The 21,166-nt window shown below is 38.8% G+C and overlaps 1 protein-coding gene across 1 annotated transcript in view; it reads left to right on the top strand.

The window, feature by feature from the left end:
• The window catches only part of LOC5572820, a 230,587-nt gene extending 214,790 nt beyond the window's left edge, over positions 1–15,797 (top strand). Inside the window, exon 2 of the mRNA XM_001654176.2 lies at positions 11,551–15,797. Coding sequence (XP_001654226.2) covers positions 12,893–15,367 — 2,475 coding nt within the window. The 5' untranslated portion in view covers positions 11,551–12,892 and the 3' untranslated portion in view covers positions 15,368–15,797. The remainder of the gene's footprint in view (positions 1–11,550) is intronic.
• Positions 15,798–21,166: the final 5,369 nt, after the last annotated feature.

The raw sequence follows: 21,166 nt of genomic DNA, 5'->3' as shown, positions 1-21,166 counted from the left end.
TTTTTCGTTTACTTATTTTTAATATCTTGATGTTTTTGAAAACAAGTGCCGGATGGACTTATGTGGTTTCCAAAGGATTGCATAAAGCTCGTGAGGCTATTAGTATTGAGGGTCTACTGTGTGCAACAAATATCACTTGAAACAAAACAAAATGATCAATATAAGTAGAGTTTTGGCCACATTTCAACTACAGTGCAACCAGAACTGCGTGAATGGGAAGAAAAGAGACTCGAATTAAAGTCATTACCGCAATCGAGCGAGTCGATTTGCAAGTGCTTTTTTTTTGCTACCCGTTCCGGGTGATTTATTGAGCGATCGATGATGCTTCCTTTTTCCCATGTTGCTTCGGCAGTGGTGAAGAAATTTTGTTCTAGATCCTTTAAATTTATGTAAAGCATAAAGATTGTAACAAATTGACGAATTTGTAATGTTTTTGGAATTTGAACATGGTTGAAACCGTTATGAAAGAAGACTCGAAAAATGTGGTCCTTTAGGATGTCATGGAAAATCGCACTTTAAGGTGGAACATTACTTTTCCACAATCTCAAAATCATGTCCAGCATATAAATTGTTATTGGAAAGCTCTATGGAACTCTATGGAGCAATAGTCATTCACTGATTTGACAGTGCCTTTAAAATATGTTCAAAAATTGTACCGTACGCTCACATACTTGTATACAAACTGAATAGTTAGGTGCTTTAAACTGACACCTTCTCCTTCTCTTCAATAACGTACTTTTCGGAGGACACCTTGTGTGCATCAAAAAAACTCATCGTCAAATTTTCTCCTGCTTCGCAATTTCCCTAATTATGGCTAATCCATCTTCTTCCGATGAAGATTATACCATTGGCATTCGCCCCCCATAAGATTTCGATTGCTCAACAAGCCGTCGTCGATAGCCATCATCTTCATCGTCTTCAACGGAGAATCACCAGGAAGGAGAAATAGCCGATCATCGGCACCAATCGAGGCAATGTCGTAACGGTTGATTGAGTTCGATATCGATTTGGGGCGCAAGTTTTGCTGACTTTTGTCCGAAGCTAATAAAGAAAACTGCTTTATATCGGTTGCCAGTGTTCAAAATGCGCCATAAATGCTGTCCGTGTGATAGAAGCCTTGTATAGTGGTAATTTTCACTCGACTGCCCTCTGAACTCCGAGCACCCGGGCGGTGGTGCGAAATGAAGTGAAATAAAATTAAACTAATGCTTCTCGCATAAAAAGTACAAGAAAATCCATTTTTCTAGCCATGTGACCGTTAGCTGCTTGGAGTTGTTGGAAAGAGGCAGTCTTCGAATGGACTTTGGTCGGTTGTGGGCGAGAAATAGAGGGTTTATTCCTGTCTTTCATCCGTTCCTTCTGTGTCGTGGTACGAAGTGTAGAGGAAGATTGGATCTTCAGAGATTACCGAGGCATTCATTTTAAATTTATGTTGGCGAATCTGAGCTCTTACTTTAGTGTACTTTAAAGCAGTTTAAGATAAGGCATTTCCAACATGGCATTGTTTTTGTAAATCTTGAAATGAAGCCCAACAATCTTGTAACATGCCTTCAGGAAAGGATCATTTTTTTATAGATAGTACTGTACAAAGGAATAGTTGCATTAGAACATTTGAAATCTGTTCTACACTAATTTAATGGATATTTGAAAAGATATTTCCATAATTTGTAGAAGAAATGCTTTAGATTTATCACTCGATGTAAGACGTACTTAATCTATGTGGTTTCCTTGTAGGACGTTGTAGGTCTTCATCTTTGTAAGCCTTGAGCGATACTTCTCCAGTTTGCCCAGGGTTTTCTGGCCATCTTCCACTGCATACAGCCAAAGTATTTCCAGCCTTCCAAAAAAGTTGACGACTTCTTCCTGGTTCCAAGCTGAATATTTTGTTTGCAAATTTTTCCAGCCCACTGAAATCTGTCGCATTTTATACGCTCATTCTATCCCATTACCTCGAATGCCATTACCCCGTATGACCGATAACCCCGTATTCCAGTATCATGGGGAAGGTCATCAATGTAATCATGTCAAGGGGAAATAGCATTAGAAGAAATCGGGTAGATTCGCTCAATAATATTCGCCTTTTTATACACTTGATGCAACTCGTGATTCATGCGTCTACATCACACACCGTTTTCTAGCTTCACACCGAGTATTGTCCGCAGTACTTTATGCTCGAAAACGGCTAAATGATTTTTAGTCTAATACTTTCAACGTCCACGCGTCATGCCTGTAGAGAGTCACTGGAATTATCAATGTTTATACAGAGTGAATTTTATTTCCTTTTGCAAGATGCGGGCCCTATGCTGGTTACATCGAAGGCATTTTTCACAACGGCAACACGTTTTTTAACTTCAAGTGAAACGTCATCGTCACATGTTACAAGTGCTCCAGAATAAAAACAAACCTTCAACAACTTCGAGCACTATCCCAGCATTAAATGCACTAGATTTTCCTTTATCTCCATCTGTAACCATGTACTTCGGCAACTCTAAGAATTAGGCCTTTCTTAGCTGTCTTACGCGCATAGCTCAGTAGCCTGACCACATGGGAAGATGGCGTCTTCAGCAAAGTTATCCGGAGTATCGATATTTTTTTTTTCAAATATCAATATCAAAAACTATATTCCGGATAATCTAGTCTACAATTCCAGATAATCGAGTCACTTGATAATCGAGTCTCCGGCTAATCGATTCTGACCTGTATTTGAACCAAAAGTTTCGAAATTTCACCGCTAGCCGGCGCTAGTGAGCATGATTTTTTAGTTTTGCGCATAGCTCTGTAGCCTGACCACTTAGAAAGATGGCATATTGGGCAAAGTTGTTCAGTAGCACAAGAGCTAATATTATTTAAGCCAAAAGTTTCGAAATTTTGCGCTCATGATCATGAACCTTTCGTTTTGCGGATTTTTTTGAAGCCTTCAAAAGATTGCTTCTTTGGCAAAGTTGTTCAGTAGCTACAAGGCTTGTTTTTAATTATGAATCGTGGTTTTACGGCTAACCAGCCGAGTGGAAGTTTAACATCTACACAGCGTAACAAAAATGACATTTTTGCGTGTCTCAAGGATCAAATTATGTGTCTCGAGTAGATTTGGGGTTGCTGAATCTGATGCCATTTTCAGAAATGTTCCAGCACGTCACAATTTTTAGCTACAGGTCGCCAAAATTGTATAAAAGACTGGTTTTATTGATGTTTACATAAAATTTAAGGTATAATTTATCATATTTTTTTGAGATCTAATCCACTAAACATGCTTTTTTGCATTCAAACTTCAGGTATCAGAAGGCCGGCTCCACAGGCACGTTCCCCGCCATTTGGGAGATTTGTGCCATCGCCATATTTGAGCCTATTTCATCATCTACCCGATGGGAGAGGAAAGGGAAGGGAAAGATGGGAGGAAATAGGAGTGGGGTCCCTTGAAGAGGGAAGATCGCATAAGCGAATTGAGAGCATGTAGCTCCATACCACTATGGGTTCGAACAGCGCCCTAAAAAGGGCACTGCAAAACGCATGAGCGTAAAGAGAGCCTATAGCTCATTACCACAGCGGGTTAAGAATAACAGAATGGCCTGAAGATTCAGGCTTCTGAATTCAGTTTCACTTAATAAATGTTTACCAAATAATTGGAAACGCATTTGCGCATAAACTGGACAGTTGCATATCAGGTGATACGAAGTTCCATAATCGGAGTCACAACCATCACACACAAATGAGTCAACACGCTGAATATTTGCCATGTGATAGTTGAGTCGGTAGTGGCCTGTCAACGCTCTGACAAAGAGACTGCAATTCTGCTTTGACAGATTTGTTAAATACTTCGCCACCCTTGGAGATGGCTCAGTTATGTACAATTTTGTTTGACGACACGACTCCAAACTATTCCAATATTGCTTGTGCTGAGTTGCAGCTTTAGAATTCATCTGAAGCTTCACCCAGCACTTCGAAATTGGAATAGCCGGCTCAGGGCCAATGAAGTCATGCGATGCTCCATCGCGAGCTAGCTCATCAGCCAATTCATTTCCAGCGTGGAAGAATGGCCAGGTACCCATACAAGGTTTACAGAGTTGACTGAATTCAGTTCCTCAATTTGAGTTCGACATGCGATAACAAACTTCGACCTTGAGTTAGCCGAAGCAACAGCTTTTATAGCAGCCTGACTATCTGACATGCTTTACAAACAGCCAGACGTCCACTTCTCCTGTGAAGGGAGTTGTGTAGAAAATTTACCTATAAGCAAAGTGACAAGCAATTATGAGATCACTCGAAGCAAGGACAATTGTGTCCCAACTCACCGGAAGTGGAAACATCCGAAATACTAGGATTTCCAATGGACGGAGAGAATCCATGGAATTTGGTCACAACCAATTCCCAGTGTATGTAGTGATGATCAGATAATGATTCATCATCTGATACATGCCAATTCGTCAACTTGTGACTGATTCTGTTCGAGCAGAGTATCATGTCTAACACTTCTTCTCTAGCAGATACCATGAAGGTTGGGCGATTCCCTAAAATAAGTAATCCAAGATTTGAACTACTTAAACACTTTATCAGACAGGAGCTTCTCAAATTGATAGCTGATCTGCTCCAGATGATGTGATGAGTATCAGCATCACTGCCCACACGGAGCAGAAGGCCTTTTCATAGGCAGTGAACAACTCGTTTGAAATCATCCATTGGGATGGTTTATCATGTGGTAAATACACCTCATAACGAAAGACGTATTTCCTATTGAGGTCACCACCAGAAACATCAATTGTGACAGCACATACATCTCTGGTTGTTAACTCAGAAATGAGTGTAGCAACGATAGCGCTATGTACGAGCACGCATGCACGAGGCATGGCACGTGAGTTTGCCATTTCATTTTTCTGAAAGTAGCAAAAACTGGGTCCACAAGGTTACCTAGATAAAAGTTCACAAAAGTAAGGTTTTTGAACAAGCGCCATTTGAGCTGTAGCATTTGCATGAGTCTACAAAGATTGATCATTGCTGATATTTTATGCTGAAGATTGGTCTAACAAAGCTATCCTAACCGTAGCCACTACCCAAACTAGGCAGGATTAAGCTTTTCGCAATCTCAGAACGAAAAAGACCAGTAGCGAAAAAACCATATCGGTATCTCTTAAAAGTCGCCAAAGGCGAAAAGCACAGAACACACTGTGTAATACGCATAATGCGAAACCATAGAGGTGAAAAGTCAAACTAAGTTACAACGTATTAATAATCCCACCCTTATTTAGCCTCAGGCTTGAGACTGAAGAAGGGCAGCCGATTATCTCGGAGAAACACAAGGTCACCTGCACCATTGCTCCGGGTAGCACAGGAAGGGCAAAATACTGTAGAGGGCGCCCTGGTACTCCACAGGCTCCGTTTGCGGTTAGGTTTTATTTAGACCCCCCTAACCATTCATTCTTAGGCACGGTAAGCTTAAAGCCACATAAATTAGGGGTCACCTGTTAGGTGGACTTTTACCACCGGAACAGGCAGTCCGTAGTGTTAATTCTTAGCCAATTGAAACAACCGCTACCGACACTACGCGGCTATCTAGGCTGATCGGGAAAAGGAAGTTAACATTGATGATTAACTCCTGATGTGCCCAAACAGCCCCAAAAGTTTTTGCATTCAAACTTTCATTTTGGATTAAATTTGATTGAAATTTTGCGATTAAATTTGGATTAAACCGATTTTTTCGACATGCTTGCTGTCTCCATACATAATTCGTCGTTTCTCTTATATGGGGAAATACAATACTTTTTTAAAAATAACTTTTCCGCATCGAAAGTATTATAAACATTGCCGATAAGTATTGTTATACACATAAAGATTGAATTCTGTGGCAAATTAAGCAAATAAATTAATAAATTAATAAATTAAAGCTGGCAAACTTGCATGCAAGTTGGCTAAAATAGTCATTTTTTGCATTTTTAACAGACAATATCTCAAAAACTAGACGTGCTGTGATATTTTTGAAAAGGGCAATGGATTCAGCAACTTTTTGAGAGAATAGCGGTATTTTGGTGCTTGAGACAAAAACGTGTTCCGCAGTGCTACCGAAAAGCGGGGAGTCGTGAGTTCGATTCTGACAGAGAAGACGTGTAACTTTTTCGCAAATCTTCACATCAATTTGTCCATCTAATCCAATTGCAAATTATAAGTAATGTTTAGCTTTTCGGTAGTTGTTAAACTTCCACTCGGCTGGTTAGCCGTAATACCACGATTCATAATTAAAAACAAGTATTTATCGAGCAACAAACTTATAAATGCGATGTCAAATATATAACAAATGTTGTTATATATATATGTTACTAAATATATAACAAGTTGAGAATAAAGCCATCTTGATAACAAAATTATATCAACTTCTGTTGTTTTTAACTGCTGCTGATAGGAATGTGTTATAATTATGTTGTGTAGTTCTGGTCGTGTTGTGATTCTGAACACTAGCGCCTGATGGCGTAATTCCGTATCAGAATGACTACCGCATGTTAGCCCTTGAGCTACTGAACAACTCTTCCGAAGACACCAACCTTCCAAAACATCAGGATCTTGAGATACATATGTTACAACATTTTGTATTTTTATCTCTTATGGTTCATATAGTTCAAGTCAGAAAAAGCGCCCCTACCGGCCAATTTCTCAACTAAAAGGATGATCTTCAACTCCTAAAGGTAGATCGTACTTAGTACTGAAACTTCGCCGAAGACAGCATCTGCTATCTCTTTTGGCATCCAGATATCCAACAACACTCCCAAAGTGATGAAATCCCATAAACCCTGGGTCTGCTATAACGCATATTCCTATAACGCCCCCCAAACATGTGTCTAATAGGAGACCTGACTGTAAATACATATGAGATGGATGGATGTGGGTTATGAAAAAGGTCTGCGTGGTCTGTGGGGATTTAAATTCTAAACTTGTAATGAACTCAATTATTGGTTCACTAGCGGGCTCGGTAGCTTAGTTGGTAAAGCGCTCGTCTAGCATACAAGAGTCCTGGGTTCAATTCCCAGCCAGGGTTCATAATTTCACCCATAACTTATCCATCTTTACCACGCGTAATAAATTAATTAATTTAATATCCATGCGGATTGGATTACCTAACAGCTCCATATAAGTCTCAATTTATAAATGTTTCCCAGTTCAATTTAAGCTTAAATTATTCAACAAATACCTTAAAACTTCCATTATTTTGGCTCTATTTCTATACAGATTTCTTACCAAACAGATAAAATCCAATATTTTCGCAAATAATGCAAACATGTTGATATTCCGAATACTTGAATTACGTTTTCCTTAAACCATTGAAAACATTTGTTAGCTATGTGAATATCATTTTCATCACATATAAAGTACTACACCAATAAATTTGATAGTTTGTTCAACTTTTGGCACACTTATGATTAGATGTAGATTAAAATCTTAACACAGTAAAGCGGTTAATCAATACAAAAATATAAATTACATATCAGGAGGCGTTTATTAGATATGTATATGGATCTCAAGGGAGCGAATTTGAAAAAAAAAAGTTGGGGAACATTGTTTTAAACAAACAATTGGTATTAATGTTTAATAAGTCAGTAGAAGGTTTTCCTGAAGAAATGTTTAATAGAATTCGTGAAGCGAAATTCTTCCAGAGATTTTTCGAGACAATTTCAGATAAGATGAGAAAGCCTGAAGAAATTACAGGAAAAACTTGTTGAATAATTAGTTCTAATGCCGGGGAATTATTTTCCGTGGGAATATCAGGAAGTACTCGGTGAAGATTGGTAAAGGAGCTCTTGAAGAAAGCATAGCATAGCATAGCATAGACTGACTGTACATGTCAATGGTTGCTACTCCGTGATTGATCGGAACTGGTAAGAATTGCACTACGATCCAAATGAATAAGGGATGGGAGTTTCCCAGACAACCAAAATGTACGTATAACGAAATCACCTGGAGGCTTTGTATGTGCAAAATTTCACTTATAAGATGTCGCGAAAAGGCCTCCTACTTACAAAAGTGGAGGCGATATGCGTGCATATATTATGTGATGAAAAAAAACATATAATGCGAGTATAGAAATATTCTACCGAACAAACCTGTGATTTTATGCGACTTAACTTATGATAACAAATGTTGATTTGACAGCTGCTACGGATTGATTCGACTTACTTTGTACGAGTTTACGGGACGAAACAAAATGTACAAATGAACTCAGAAAAGAAGTGTTTTATGCGAGGAAACTCAATAATCTGACGAGTTTATCCACGGTGTTTTGCGGGTTTGATGTAATTAGTATGAATAAACGAGTTGTAACGTGAACATTCATGCGATTCCAGGTTGTCTGGGTTTCGCTTACTCTTGAAGTGCAATTATAGCAGATCTAATATAATTGATCAATAACGGGGCCGGCCAAGTCCTTACAGTCAGTTGGGATGGGGAAGGAATGTTAAGGTGTAATGATTGTTGGAATGTTAAGGTGTAATGTTGTTGCTTCTGATAGAGACCGAGAATACCTCTCCACAATCACCACGGGAAGGGTGTTAATTAGTGAGGGAGGAAAAGATCTGGGAGTCACCTTTGGTCGGTGATGCGATGGATAAGGGGAAAATATAGGGACAGGAGGACTTATATTTAAAGCTAACTTTGTATTCTTGTCTCGAGAAGTTTTTGGTAGAAGATTTAAAAAATGCGTCAACATCTTATTCTTCTTCTTCTTTCTGGCGTTACGTCCCCACTGGGACAGAGCCTGCTTCTCAGCTTAGTGTTCTTATGAGCACTTCCACAGTTATTCACTGAGAGCTTACTATGCCAATGACCATTTTTTGCATGTGTATATCGTGTGGCAGGTACGAAGATACTCTATGCCGTAGGAAGTCAAGAAAATTTCCAACCCGAAAAGATCCTCGACCTGTGGGATTTGAATCCACGACCCTCAGCTTGGTCATGCTGAATAGCTACGCGTTTACCGCTACGGCTATCTGGGCCCCCGCGTCAACATCTATTATGTCGAACATTTTAAAAGAAGTTTTTATTAATAGCGAAAGTTGAAAATTACATGTATATATTTTAAATCATATTAAACAGGAATAATGCCGACACTTGTAGTGACTAACCTTACATAGTTTGTTTGAAAATTACGTATGAGTATTACTGTGCATTTTTGTTTCGAGATGGTAGAAGTTTTAAAAAATACGTCAACATTCACAATGTCGAACAATTCAAAAGATATTTTTAACAATGTCGAAAAGAGAAAAATATATGTATATGGAAATTGTTTAAAACAAGCATAATGCCGACACTTATAGTGACGAAGTGTTTTAATATTACATAAAAGTTACGCTTTCAAGAAAAAATGTGTTTTCATAAGCATGAAACGAACTCACCAGTTGGTAATTCATCCTCGACTGAACACAAATATCTCTTCGCACTCACACAGTGCGAACAGAAAAACTTCTTGGCGTCCCGAAAACAAACCGTCATGCTTGGGCTTTCGCAAATACCTACCCAGCAGGACGCGCGTAAGCAAGGAAAAAAGAAGTTCTCCGTTGACGAAAACACTCGTGAAACCGAGAACAAAACCTATCCGACGACGCAACAACGAACCACCCTCGGTAAAGGAGCTCTTGAAGAAAGCATTGAAAAAGTCTGAAAAAGAATCTCTTGAAAGCACATGGCTGAATACCTGAAAAGTTCGAGGAAGAATCACAGAGAATATTACTCGTGAGTTCTTTGCAATAATTCTTAAAGATTTATTAACTGTTTTAGAAAAAGGATGAATATTCTTCGCAATGGAAATTGAAATTTAAAAATAACACTGATGTGCAGCGATATGAGACAAACTCACAAATAAATAGAATTAATAAAATTTTGTGCAAACTTAAAAATTTGTGAGAGTCGTTAATAACCCTTAAATTCCCGAGACAAATCTTGATTTTTTGGTGCCACATGGCCACCAACTCGGAAACTAGTAGATCAATTGATTTGAAATATATTATGAAGTAAATGCGATTAGTTGGTCTCACAATCCTTGGGTGAGACATACCCCCTGATTCCTCCCCCTTGTATAGGTAACGGAAAAAGCGTGGACACGAGGGGTCCAAAATTGACCTCAAACGGATATCTCCACATCCAAGATTGAAGATTTTTTTATCTTGCGGATGTATTTCCATTCAGATTATTCATCGCCGGATAGTCCTTCAATTGCTGAACAGCTTTGCCAAAGACACCAACCTTCTAACTGATAAGGATCTTAAGATATAGACAATTAAAGAAAATTTGCTTCTAGCACAACCTAGCGGATAAAATCCCATTCAGACTTTTCTCCGACAGATACCTCTCAATTTGCTGAATATCTTTGCCGAAGACACCATTCTTGTAGCTGATATAGATCTTGAGGTTAAGTAGATTGAAGATTTAATTTTATTAGTGCCACCTTATGGATGAATTCGCAACCTGACTCTTCTTTACCAGATAGCCCTTTATCTGCTGAATAACTTTGCCGAAAACCCCAACCTTATAGCTCATTTGGATGTTGAAATATTCGTTTAGAAAAGGGGGAGGGGTCATGGAGGATGTTTCACCCAATGAATGTTAGACCAACTTAAAAATTCAAGGTTTGTGTCGGGTTTTTAAGGGTTAATGTGACCGACATAACTTCCGTTAAAAAAAAAACTTTTACACCAATGCTTATCACAACTAGGTGTGGCTGGTTTTATTTTGAAAGATGCACTTTTATAAATCAATTCTGCTTTGAATCGATGCTTATCCAAATGTGGGAGGGAGTTGAATGATTCCATACCGAAAGTTACCGCTGATGCAATTTTTTACCAATCCTAGTGAGGTCCAAAAGATCTGACTATTCTGACCTATCACAATCATTTCTGATGGAGCAAGTGACCACTGCCATTTTGGATCACCGATCACCTTCCACATGCAATCGAACGATAGTAAACTTGATCCCAAAGATAGGACAAGGCTTTTTTTTCCGTCGGATGAAATATGTGTCACTTCATCTGTGTTCAAAATGTTCAAGCTGAATTCGTCGCATAAGTCATTCAACACAGTCGCTATATAATCGTGATAAGATTCACCCCATCCAGTATCATATGAATTCATATCACCCAGTATAAAAACTGGGGATAAAAAGAACTGACGGTTTTTAAAGTTCGAGATGAATAAACTTGACGACTCAATTAAAACCGAGAGCGGAAATTTAATCACCTGATCCTGTCTTTCACCATGATTCATACAATTATTTCATTTACTATGCAAGCTCTTTCACCGATTCAGAATTTTTGTTTAATTAACAAGCATTATACAGTGCATCGTTGGAAACGCTTCCGTCAGAACTATTTGCATCAGGAAAGCGAGTTCTATGTACTTATTCTACTCGTCGTCGTTAACGAATCTCCATTCATCCAACGACACTTGCAATGCACGTGCACACTCTTTTATATATTCTGCGTGTTTGCTTCTTCGAAAAAATAATTTAATCAGCAACGTCGGTGTCCGCACTGCTGCTCGATTATTAAAACTATTTTTTTTCATTCGTTTGTTTCTTTCCAGAGATAGTTTGCAACCATCAATGCCAACGACGGCAAAGTACGCCTGGACGACCCGGCGACCATAGCAAATCATGAAATGCTACAACAACCCAGCACGACGTCAAACTCGACATCCTCGTGAGCAACACCAGAAGCACCTTGGATTTGCATTTTCTTCTGCTTCTGCCAACGACACCGTTATCATCAACGGACACGGCAGGCGTTGCTCGTTATCACAGCGATAAAAAAACGGCCCCTCCAGCTTGACATCTGTAGCGATACAAAGACCAGGCAGGACAATCGCAGACTACGGAACAGGAATAAGGGCGGGAATATGCCGAGTCAAAGATTATGACTTTGCCCGTGAGTTGATGTTCATCCAATTCGCGTGACTCGGTTGATGAAGATTTGCTTCCGCGCTAACAGAACAATCCAAAAGTGTTGGACTCGACACAGAACGAAAAAAAAGAACCCAGAGTGCAACCGTTGGAAATTAAGTGCAGATAGTTGTCATCTGGTCCCGGTGGCAACGAAAACGACGGAAAGTCTGGCAATTGTGGTACGTGGTTGGTTGGTCGTTCGTGTCTACGTGGAATGAAAATGAAAGACAAATAAGCTTGGCACCTTGGGTCAACGCGGCGAGGATGTATGACCGAGGAAACCAGAAACCAGATGAAGGGAAATTAAAAAGCTGGTTTCTCTGGTGACATCGGGTTTCGGTACACTCGCTGACTGTGGTGCCAGATGTGAAGTGGCGACTGGCGACAAAATTTATACATTAGTGTTTTATTTTTTCGAGCCGCCCTGGGACGACACGCCTAACGGAAGGAGCATCCACCACTCCATAATGAAACCGGGAACACGGAAGACTTGCATGACTAACGACGCTCATGCAATGGAAGGGAAATAGCGAAGCAAAAAAACGTCAGATTTGCTCCCCAGTGAAGACAGACAGTGAATTGAAAGCGACGGTTGCAAAAAAGTGAAAAATGCAAAAAAATCACAATTTCCTCGTCAGAGTGAATTGGAATGGAAGAAAAACTTTGTTATTAGCGAGTCAGAGTATAAAAAATTAATTCAAATTTTCCTTACAAGAAATTTCTATTTTCCGTTGGTTTCCGTCGGCGGCAAGGAGTAACAAAAAAAGTGGATCGATTTGGTTTCCACAGTGAAAAGTGTTATTCAATCACGACAAAAACGATTGCGACGATGGGCGGCACACAGAAGGCAAAATAAATCATTGGAATCAAGTGAAAAATGAGAAACTCAATTAGTGACTCGTTAACAAACCTCAGGAAGAAACGTTGAAAACGGTACACGGTGTACTCGATTGAAGACAAGTGTAGCAGGAAAGTAAGGGAAAAATGTGGCTTAATTTAGTGATTCTGGGCTCAGTGTTAAACATGTTGCGCCAGGTGAACGGTTGTCCGACTGATGTCTGTGTTTGCAAGTGGAAGGGTGGTAAACAGACGGTTGAGTGCGGTGGGAAACTGCTCCCAAGGATACCGGAGGAAATGGACCCTGGAACGCAGGTTCTGAACTTCTCCGGCAATTCACTGACGGTGCTTCAAAACGAGCGATTCAAGAAGTTGGATTTGATCAATCTGCAGAAAATCTATTTGGCTAGAAACCAGCTTATGCGGATACATGAAAAGGCTTTCAAGGGGCTAACTAACTTGGTAGAGTTAGACTTATCCGAGAATTCGCTAACCGCGGTACCGACGGACACCTTCTCCGATTATCCAGCCTTGATGCGGTTATCACTGAGTGGAAACCCTATCCGAACGCTACAAACCAATGCCTTCAAGCATCTATCGTATCTTACCACATTAGAGTTGAGCAATTGTCAAATCGAGCTAATAGAAGACGAAGCTTTCATCGGAATGGACAATCTGGAGTGGCTACGGCTGGACGGTAATCGGATAACAACCATACAAGGAAATCATGTTCTTCCGGAGAACCTACATGGTATCAATCTACAAGCCAATCGATGGCAATGTGACTGTCGTCTACTGGATATTCACACGTGGCTGAACAGCTTCAATGTTCCACAACGACAAGAAGAGCCCAAATGCTCAGGCCCATTACGCTTGGCGGGTCAAGTAATAAAGACAATTCCGCAGGAAGACCTAGCTTGTTTGCCCATCATCACACCAGACTCATTGTATCGTGAGATATCGGAAGGACGAAACATGAGCCTCACTTGCAAAATATCCGCCATCCCTGAGGCCTCCGTATCGTGGTGGTTTCAGGGTCAACTATTACAGAACGATAGTCTATTGGCTAGCAACCTTCACCTCTATCATTACAATGAAGACTCCGGCGAGGAGAAGCGAAGTGAACTGATGATATACAACATCAGCCCTGAAGATAATGGAACGTTCTCTTGTATAGCGGAAAATTCCGCTGGACGTGTACAAGCCAACTACACGCTGCACGTCATAGTCAAAGAAGAGCCTGTAGTTGAAGAGGTTTCCTTTTCCCAGGAGCACTTTTTGATAATCGTTGGAGCCAGTGCGGCTACCGGGTTTCTATTCTTTCTAACACTTTGTATCATCATCTGTAAATGTAGTAAACGTAGCAGCAAACGTACCTCGAATATGAAATCTCGTGGAAAACCAGGGTCCGATACAAATCCCAACAGCCAAAAATGCTCATCTATCACCAACGATATTGGCGAATCGTTGACCTGCGCAAAAATAAACGGAACTGTTGCCATCAGTGAGAGCAACCCACAGGACGTAGTTTTATACCTTAATACGGGGGGAAACCTGGAAAAAGCTGGATTAAGCAATCTACAGCTAGGAGGACAAGCTCAATTCTGTAGTCCACCATCGGCTCGAAGCTATCAAGATCAAAACCCGGATCTAATCAACGATGCGGAAAGTGGAAACAAAATCCGATCTAGAGCGGATGCAATTGACTCCGACGCTGGTGAAAAGGACTCTGACGAGCAAAGCAGTATTCAGGACGCCAGCAGCGAAGCCAGCTATCAGCAAAGCTACTTCCAAACGCCCATGGGTATCCGACCGATCGCACCTAGAATCTCCGCACTTTCAACACTGCCACGAGGAATCAATAAGGATATGTACCAACATCAAGTGGACATACACCTCAGCCCAGGTTGCTTCCTCGATCAAAACGGCTATCCCGTCGATTTGAACATGATGGCACAGGGAGGTCCTACTGTAAACTACTATCGAACACTACCGCACAACCGAGGTCAGAAGGGGCAACAGAACAAAATCCGCTACTCGAACGACGCCGAGTTCATCACGCGAACGTCACAAACCTATCAGCTTTACGGCGCCCCTCCGGACGTACGATACACGGCCGAAGGTTATCCCCAGCAGCCGGCGATTGGCGACGCGACCGGTACCAGTCAATTTCCATCGCCTCCGGAGGGCTACAAAGGCGAACCGATCACCGCTTCGGGAGTGCCACCGCTAGCTTACATGAACCCACCGGTCGCATTCTGTGTAGGTCCTTCAACGCCTCAGCAGTGGCCATCGTTCCTACCGGGCTATCATCCCCATCAGCTAATATCAATGGCGGCCGGTCAGGCAGGCAACGAGTTGAACCGATATTTACCTCCACCTGGAATTGCCGGCGCCCCCGGAAGCAGTAGTCCTTCGGCGCCACCACCAGTCCTGAAGAAATGCGTCGGTGCTCAAACCGGGGACATGACCCTGGACAAAGACACCATTCCGGAGCAGCGGGAAGAAGAGGAGGAAGCCGAACACGAAAACGGCTCGAAGCTGAGGCATTTAACGGGTCCCTTGGCGGACAGCCCGGACGAGGGCTACGTCGGCGAAGGTCACGAATCGACGGACATTTGACAGAAGATGAAACCTCCGATTCTGGAGAAATCCCCCCACGTGCTACACGCTTCCACTACGATGCAGCTGGAATCGGACGATGTACCTTTATAATAAGGGGGAATGAGGTGCGTGACTGGGATTTGCGTGCGTCGTATGATTGCCGGCCGATAGGAGTGAGAGTATTTTTGTAAGTGCGATATTTTTAACGGAAAAATCCAAAGCTGAGAGAGAGAAAAAACGAATGTTGACTGTGTTGAAGGGTTTTGATGGTTTTGTTGGGAGAGTTGTAATTGAGAAAAGGGTAAACTTTAAATCATAAATGATAACCACAACGTAAAGTTAATGCTATTTTACTCGTCAAAGTGCATAGACGGATTTTACGCCAACTCGACAAAGGGATTGGCAGCACCCCTTCAGAATTCAATGAAACATTCTGGGTGTGAAGACTATATGAAACTAAGATACTTTGCATATTTTGTATTTTCAAAATCGATCTAGACTAACATTTGAAAAGGGTCAATGTTTTTTTTACTTTTTTTATAAACCCGTATAACTCGAAAACGGTAAGACCTACAAAAAAGTGTTGTATGGAGGACTGTCGTGAAATTTCCTGACGTTTTAGAAAAAAATATTAAAAAAATAAAAACACATTTTCTACACTGAAAAAAGAAATATTCAAGACTTTAAAGTCGATTTAAAAAAACGGCCACTTTAGATTTTGATCATCCTTAAGCAAGAAGTTTCGTAATTAAATTTACTAAAAGTCGTCCATACATTGCAAATTGGGCATATTTTAGAGAAAAAAGTTTTTCTAACATCGCAATTTTTAAGTCCCAAAGTTTTTTTTTTCTTTTTTTTTATAAACCCGTATAACTCGAAAACGGTAAGACCTACAAAAAAGTGTTGTATGGGGACTGTTGTTAAATTTCCTGACGTTTGAGAAAAAAATATTGAAAAAATAAAAACACATTTTCTACACTGAAAAAAAAAATATTTAAAACTTTAAAGTCAATTTAAAAAAAAAACGGCCATTTCAGATTTTGATCATCCCTAAGCAAAAAGTTTCGTAATCAAATTTACTAAAAGTCGTCCATACATTGCAAATTCGGCATATTTTAGAGAAAAAAGTTTTTCTAACATCGATTTTTTTAAGTCCAAAATGATATTTTTATTTAATTTTCATTTCGCTTTAAATAGTCTAGTCTGATCATATTTTCAATTGATAAATGAGTTTTAATCACAAAATAGGTTATATTTGTTTTATTGGGAGTAGTTAAAAGAAATAAAACGAAATTATACAGTTTTTTTTTATTAAATTCAATTGATCTCGCACCATACCGCTTATGAGAAAATCAACTCCTTCTAAAAATCCGATGGGTTTTTTATGGTTGGAAAGATATCACAATAAAATTTAATTTCTTATTTGGTCAAAGCCAATCTTAACAGGTGTCTGGAAATATTCTGCTTATGAAAAAAGTCGTGGTTTGTTTTTATTTTTATTATTGCTATATATCCTAAAACGTAGTATCTGCACATGAATATTTACATTATTTTTGGACTTTACTGAATAAATTGAATATTTCTGGTTCATCCTCTGAATTGGTATACCGTTTGACTGCAATTTGTGTATCACTAATAGGCATAAAACAATTATATTTTTGGGTACCAGGGACAGTTTTAATCTTATCAAACAATTCCACCAGTTCCTCTGACATTTTAACATATTGTTCATTAGATTTAAAACAGAAATTTAATTTGGTGATACATGTATCAGTTTGTTTCACTGCCCAGTCGAATAGTTCTCGCGGAGTTGCGATTGTGTTTCCATAGTATTTTGCAAGACTTGCTCTTTTTGCCATTCGCTCGAGAGTGCCACCAATAGCGTCACAGGGGCCTTTGCCATGGGATGTGGCAAAAAGTGCCACTTTGCTTCCAATCCATGTATTTTCTTGAAATTACATAAGCTGGCTTTTTTTTTTATTTATAAAATGAGCTGCAGCTCCATCTGACTTAAAAATAACTTTTGATTTGTTTAACAAAATTTATCAATTTTGAAATAAATAGCTGAACTGCTACTGTATCATGGGTCTGATATTATAATAAAACTAACATTTTCCAATTTGTATCACTGCTTGGGAAGTATTCCAGTGATATCCTTGAGCAGCGTTATAATTTTCAGAAAAGTTGCTAATTACCAGTATTTAACCTTCGTCCTTGACGCTTTTTTGTCTGTTTTGTTTCGTAGAAAAGAAGACTGTTATTTGCAAATAAAATCATGAGTTATAAGCTTATCAACTTTTTTTTAGGTAGATAATAATACAAATATATTCATTATTTCTTATTTATCTGGCGTTTAAGGCAGGTACGTTTAGTAAGTTTTTTTTCACAACACTTTTTCTAGAAGAGAATTTAATGGGATATGGATAAGGTTGTTACTTTTCAATGTTTGCAATACTGTTGTGATACCTTTCGAACCATAAAAATCCGTCGGATTGTTAGACAGAGTTGATTTCCTCATAGACAGAGGCGAAGTCCATTGATTGCCTTCATTTATAAAACATAATCACTGTATAAATCCGTTTTTTTAACTATTCTCAATAAAAAATACAATTTATTTTCTGATTCAAACTCATTTATCACTTGAAAACACGATCATATTTGACAGTTTAAAACAAAATCTTTGAAAAAAAAATTCAGTTTTGGACTTAAAAAATTCGAAGTTAGAAAAACTTTTTTCTCTAAAATATGCCCAGTTTGCAATGCATGGACGACTTTTAGTAAATTTAATTACGAAACTTTTTGCTTAAGGACGATCAAAATCTGAAATGGCCGTTTTTTTTTTAAATCGACTTTAAAGTTTTGAAATTTTATTTTTTCAGTGTAGAAAATGTGTTTATATTTTTTTCAATATTTTTTTCTCCAACTTCAGGAAATTTCACGACATTCCCCCATACAACACTTTTTTGTAGGTCTTACCGTTTTTGAGTTATACGGGTTTATAAAAAAAAAGTAAAAAAAACTTTAACCCTTTCCAAATGTTAGTCTAGATCGATTTTGAAAAAACAAAGTACGCAAAGTATCTTAGTTTCACATACTTTTGACATCCAGAAAGTTTCATTGAATTCTGAAGGGGTGCTGCCAATCGCGTGTCGAGTTGGCGTGAAATCCGTCCATAGCCATTTGTTTTCTAAAAAATATAACCGTTTCCATAAATGAACTCGTTTAAATCAAATTTTTCAGAGAATCATAAAATTTCCTGTGAAACTTCATTTGAATGATGAAAGTTTGACTCTGCAATCCATCGACTAATTATTTAATTGAGTTTGACTTATTTGCACGCAACAAAAATATACTTATTTTAAGCCTCTTGCAGAGCATAAGGAAATTTCCAGCAAAAGTTAATTTGGTTAATTCCGAAAAAGAAAATCAGTCGAAACTTAAAACGCCTGAAAACAATTTCGTCGAAGAAATTATTCCACTAAAGCAATCATATAGACCCTGCTAGACGTATTTATTTTCACTGAATTTTATCGAACATTCAATATATCTTTGGAAAAAATTCTACAGGAATTTCTCGGAAATTTATTCTTCTACTTATCACAGAATTTCTAAATAGGAAAAAAAACAATTATTTCAGCAATTGATTATCTCAACTGGCAAATACAACACGAACTTCTTGAACAACACAACCAAAAATTGTGTCCAATATTTGGATAGCGCTTTCTTCAGAAATATTTTTCTATAATGATTTCTTCAGTATTTTTTCAGAGCTTACTCCAAGGCAGCCTCCAATAATTCCTCCAGAGATTGATATAGCAATTTCTTCAAAGATTCCTTCAGGAATTCCTTTAGAAGTTAATTCAAAGATTCCATCAAGTATTATTCAGGAGTCACATCACGAATTCTTTCAGATACTTCTCTAGAAGTTCATCACCAAAAATTTCCACAAGGATTCCATCAGGACTTTTTTCGGGGCTTTTCACCAAAGACTCCTTCCTAAATTCTACCAGGAGTTGCTTCACAAATTCCAAAACGCACTTCTTCAGCGATTCCTTCTAGTAGTTTTTCTACAGAGTCCTCCTCAAGGGATTTCTTCGGTGTTTCATCGAATGCTTCCTACAATAATTCCACCAAAAAGTCCTCCAAAGATTTATTTAGGAATTGCTCCAGTGAAACTTCAGGAATTTCTAAACAAATTCCACAAGACAAGGACTCTTTTCCTGCGATTCTATCAAGAATTCCTCCAGAAATTCTTAAAGAGGTCAACGAATTCTTCCCAAGAAATAAATACAGCAATTTCATCAAAAATTCCACCAGAAATTGCTCTTATCAAAAATCTTCCAGTGGTTCTTCTAGTGATTTCCCTAGGAACACAAAAAAAAATCCTTCAGTAATTGATCCAAATACTTCCAGGGGTTGCTTCTGTGATCCCTACACGATTTTTGCTAGAAATGCATTCAGATATTTACTCCTGGAACTCTTACAGTGACTTTACCCAGAATTTCTCCAAGGATTCATCAAGGAGTTCCACCAGATATTCCACCAGGAATCCTTCACAAGGATTCGCCCAGGTTATTCAAAGGGGATCCTTCTAGGGAATCTTCAATACATTCTTTTATTAATTCAGTGTTTCCTTCTAAGATTTTTCCTTGTATCCTTGAAGGGACCCTACAAGGCATTCGACCATTTCCAAAGGAATTACTTCAAGAATCTACCCGAAATTTCTCCGATGATTCCTAAAGAAAAGTATCCATCAATTCCTTCCAGTATATCTGGAAGGATTTTTTTTCCAAGAAATCAACCAGGAATTACCTTAGGGAACCCTGTATGAACTCCTTCAGGGTTTTTTTAAAAGCACTTCCAGAGATATATTGAGGAATTTCTCCAGTGATTTCATTGGTGATTACTCCAAGGATTTTACAATAAATTGTTCCATTATTTTTTGTCAGAAATGTTCAAAAAAAAAAAACCTCGCCAGGATTCAACCTGAAAACATTATGAGAAATGCTTTGTTTACTACTCTGAGTAAATATCCGTGGAATCCTTGGAGGAATAATCTTTTGGAATTTTGCAGTTGCCTTCCTGACGGAATAGCTATAGTAGAGAAAGGAAGGATTTCTAGTTCAATCCTTCACGGAATTTCTGGTCGATTCTCTTGCGGAAATAACTTATGGATTTTTTTTATTAATTCCTTGGAGGAATTTCTGATAACTCTGAAAAATTCTAAGAAGGGAAATCTATGTTAAACATTTAAGTATTATCTGGTAGAACTTAGGGTGAAACCCTGATCCATTTTTCAGGAGGAAATTCTAGCGAAACTCTGGTGATATTAGAACACCTGGTGAAATTCCTTAAAAACACCTCTCATGAAAAATAACTGGTGACATAATTAGAAAAAATACTGGTGAAGTCTCTTATGGCATCTTTATAGGAAATTATGGTCAAATCCCATAAGAAATGGGATCCTTGGAGATCATCTTGGCGGAACCCTTGGAGATTTTTTTTTCCAGAAAGTTCTTGAGGATCCTTTTGAAGATTTTTTGAATTCCCAGTGTAATATATGGTGTTTCTAAAACAATTTCTAGGTGGAATCTCTATGAAAATTTCAGCTGAAATCCTTGAAGGTTTTCCTGATGGAAATCATGGAGAATTACCTGGGCGAATTCCAGATGCAATCAATGGAGAAACCTATGGTGGAATCCCTGGAGGGTTTATGTGAGGGATTTTCTGTGAGAATCCTTAGAGGAAATCCTAGCGGTATTTCGATGGAATTTCTGGTGGAATTACTGAAGGTATTCTCAGAGAAATACTTGAAGG

This window comes from Aedes aegypti, chromosome 2 (genome assembly GCF_002204515.2).
Source record: "Aedes aegypti strain LVP_AGWG chromosome 2, AaegL5.0 Primary Assembly, whole genome shotgun sequence".
NCBI classification, from domain to species: domain Eukaryota; kingdom Metazoa; phylum Arthropoda; class Insecta; order Diptera; family Culicidae; genus Aedes; species Aedes aegypti.
The sequence above is the reverse complement of the archived record's forward strand: the minus strand, read 5'-3'. Positions and strand labels throughout refer to the sequence as shown.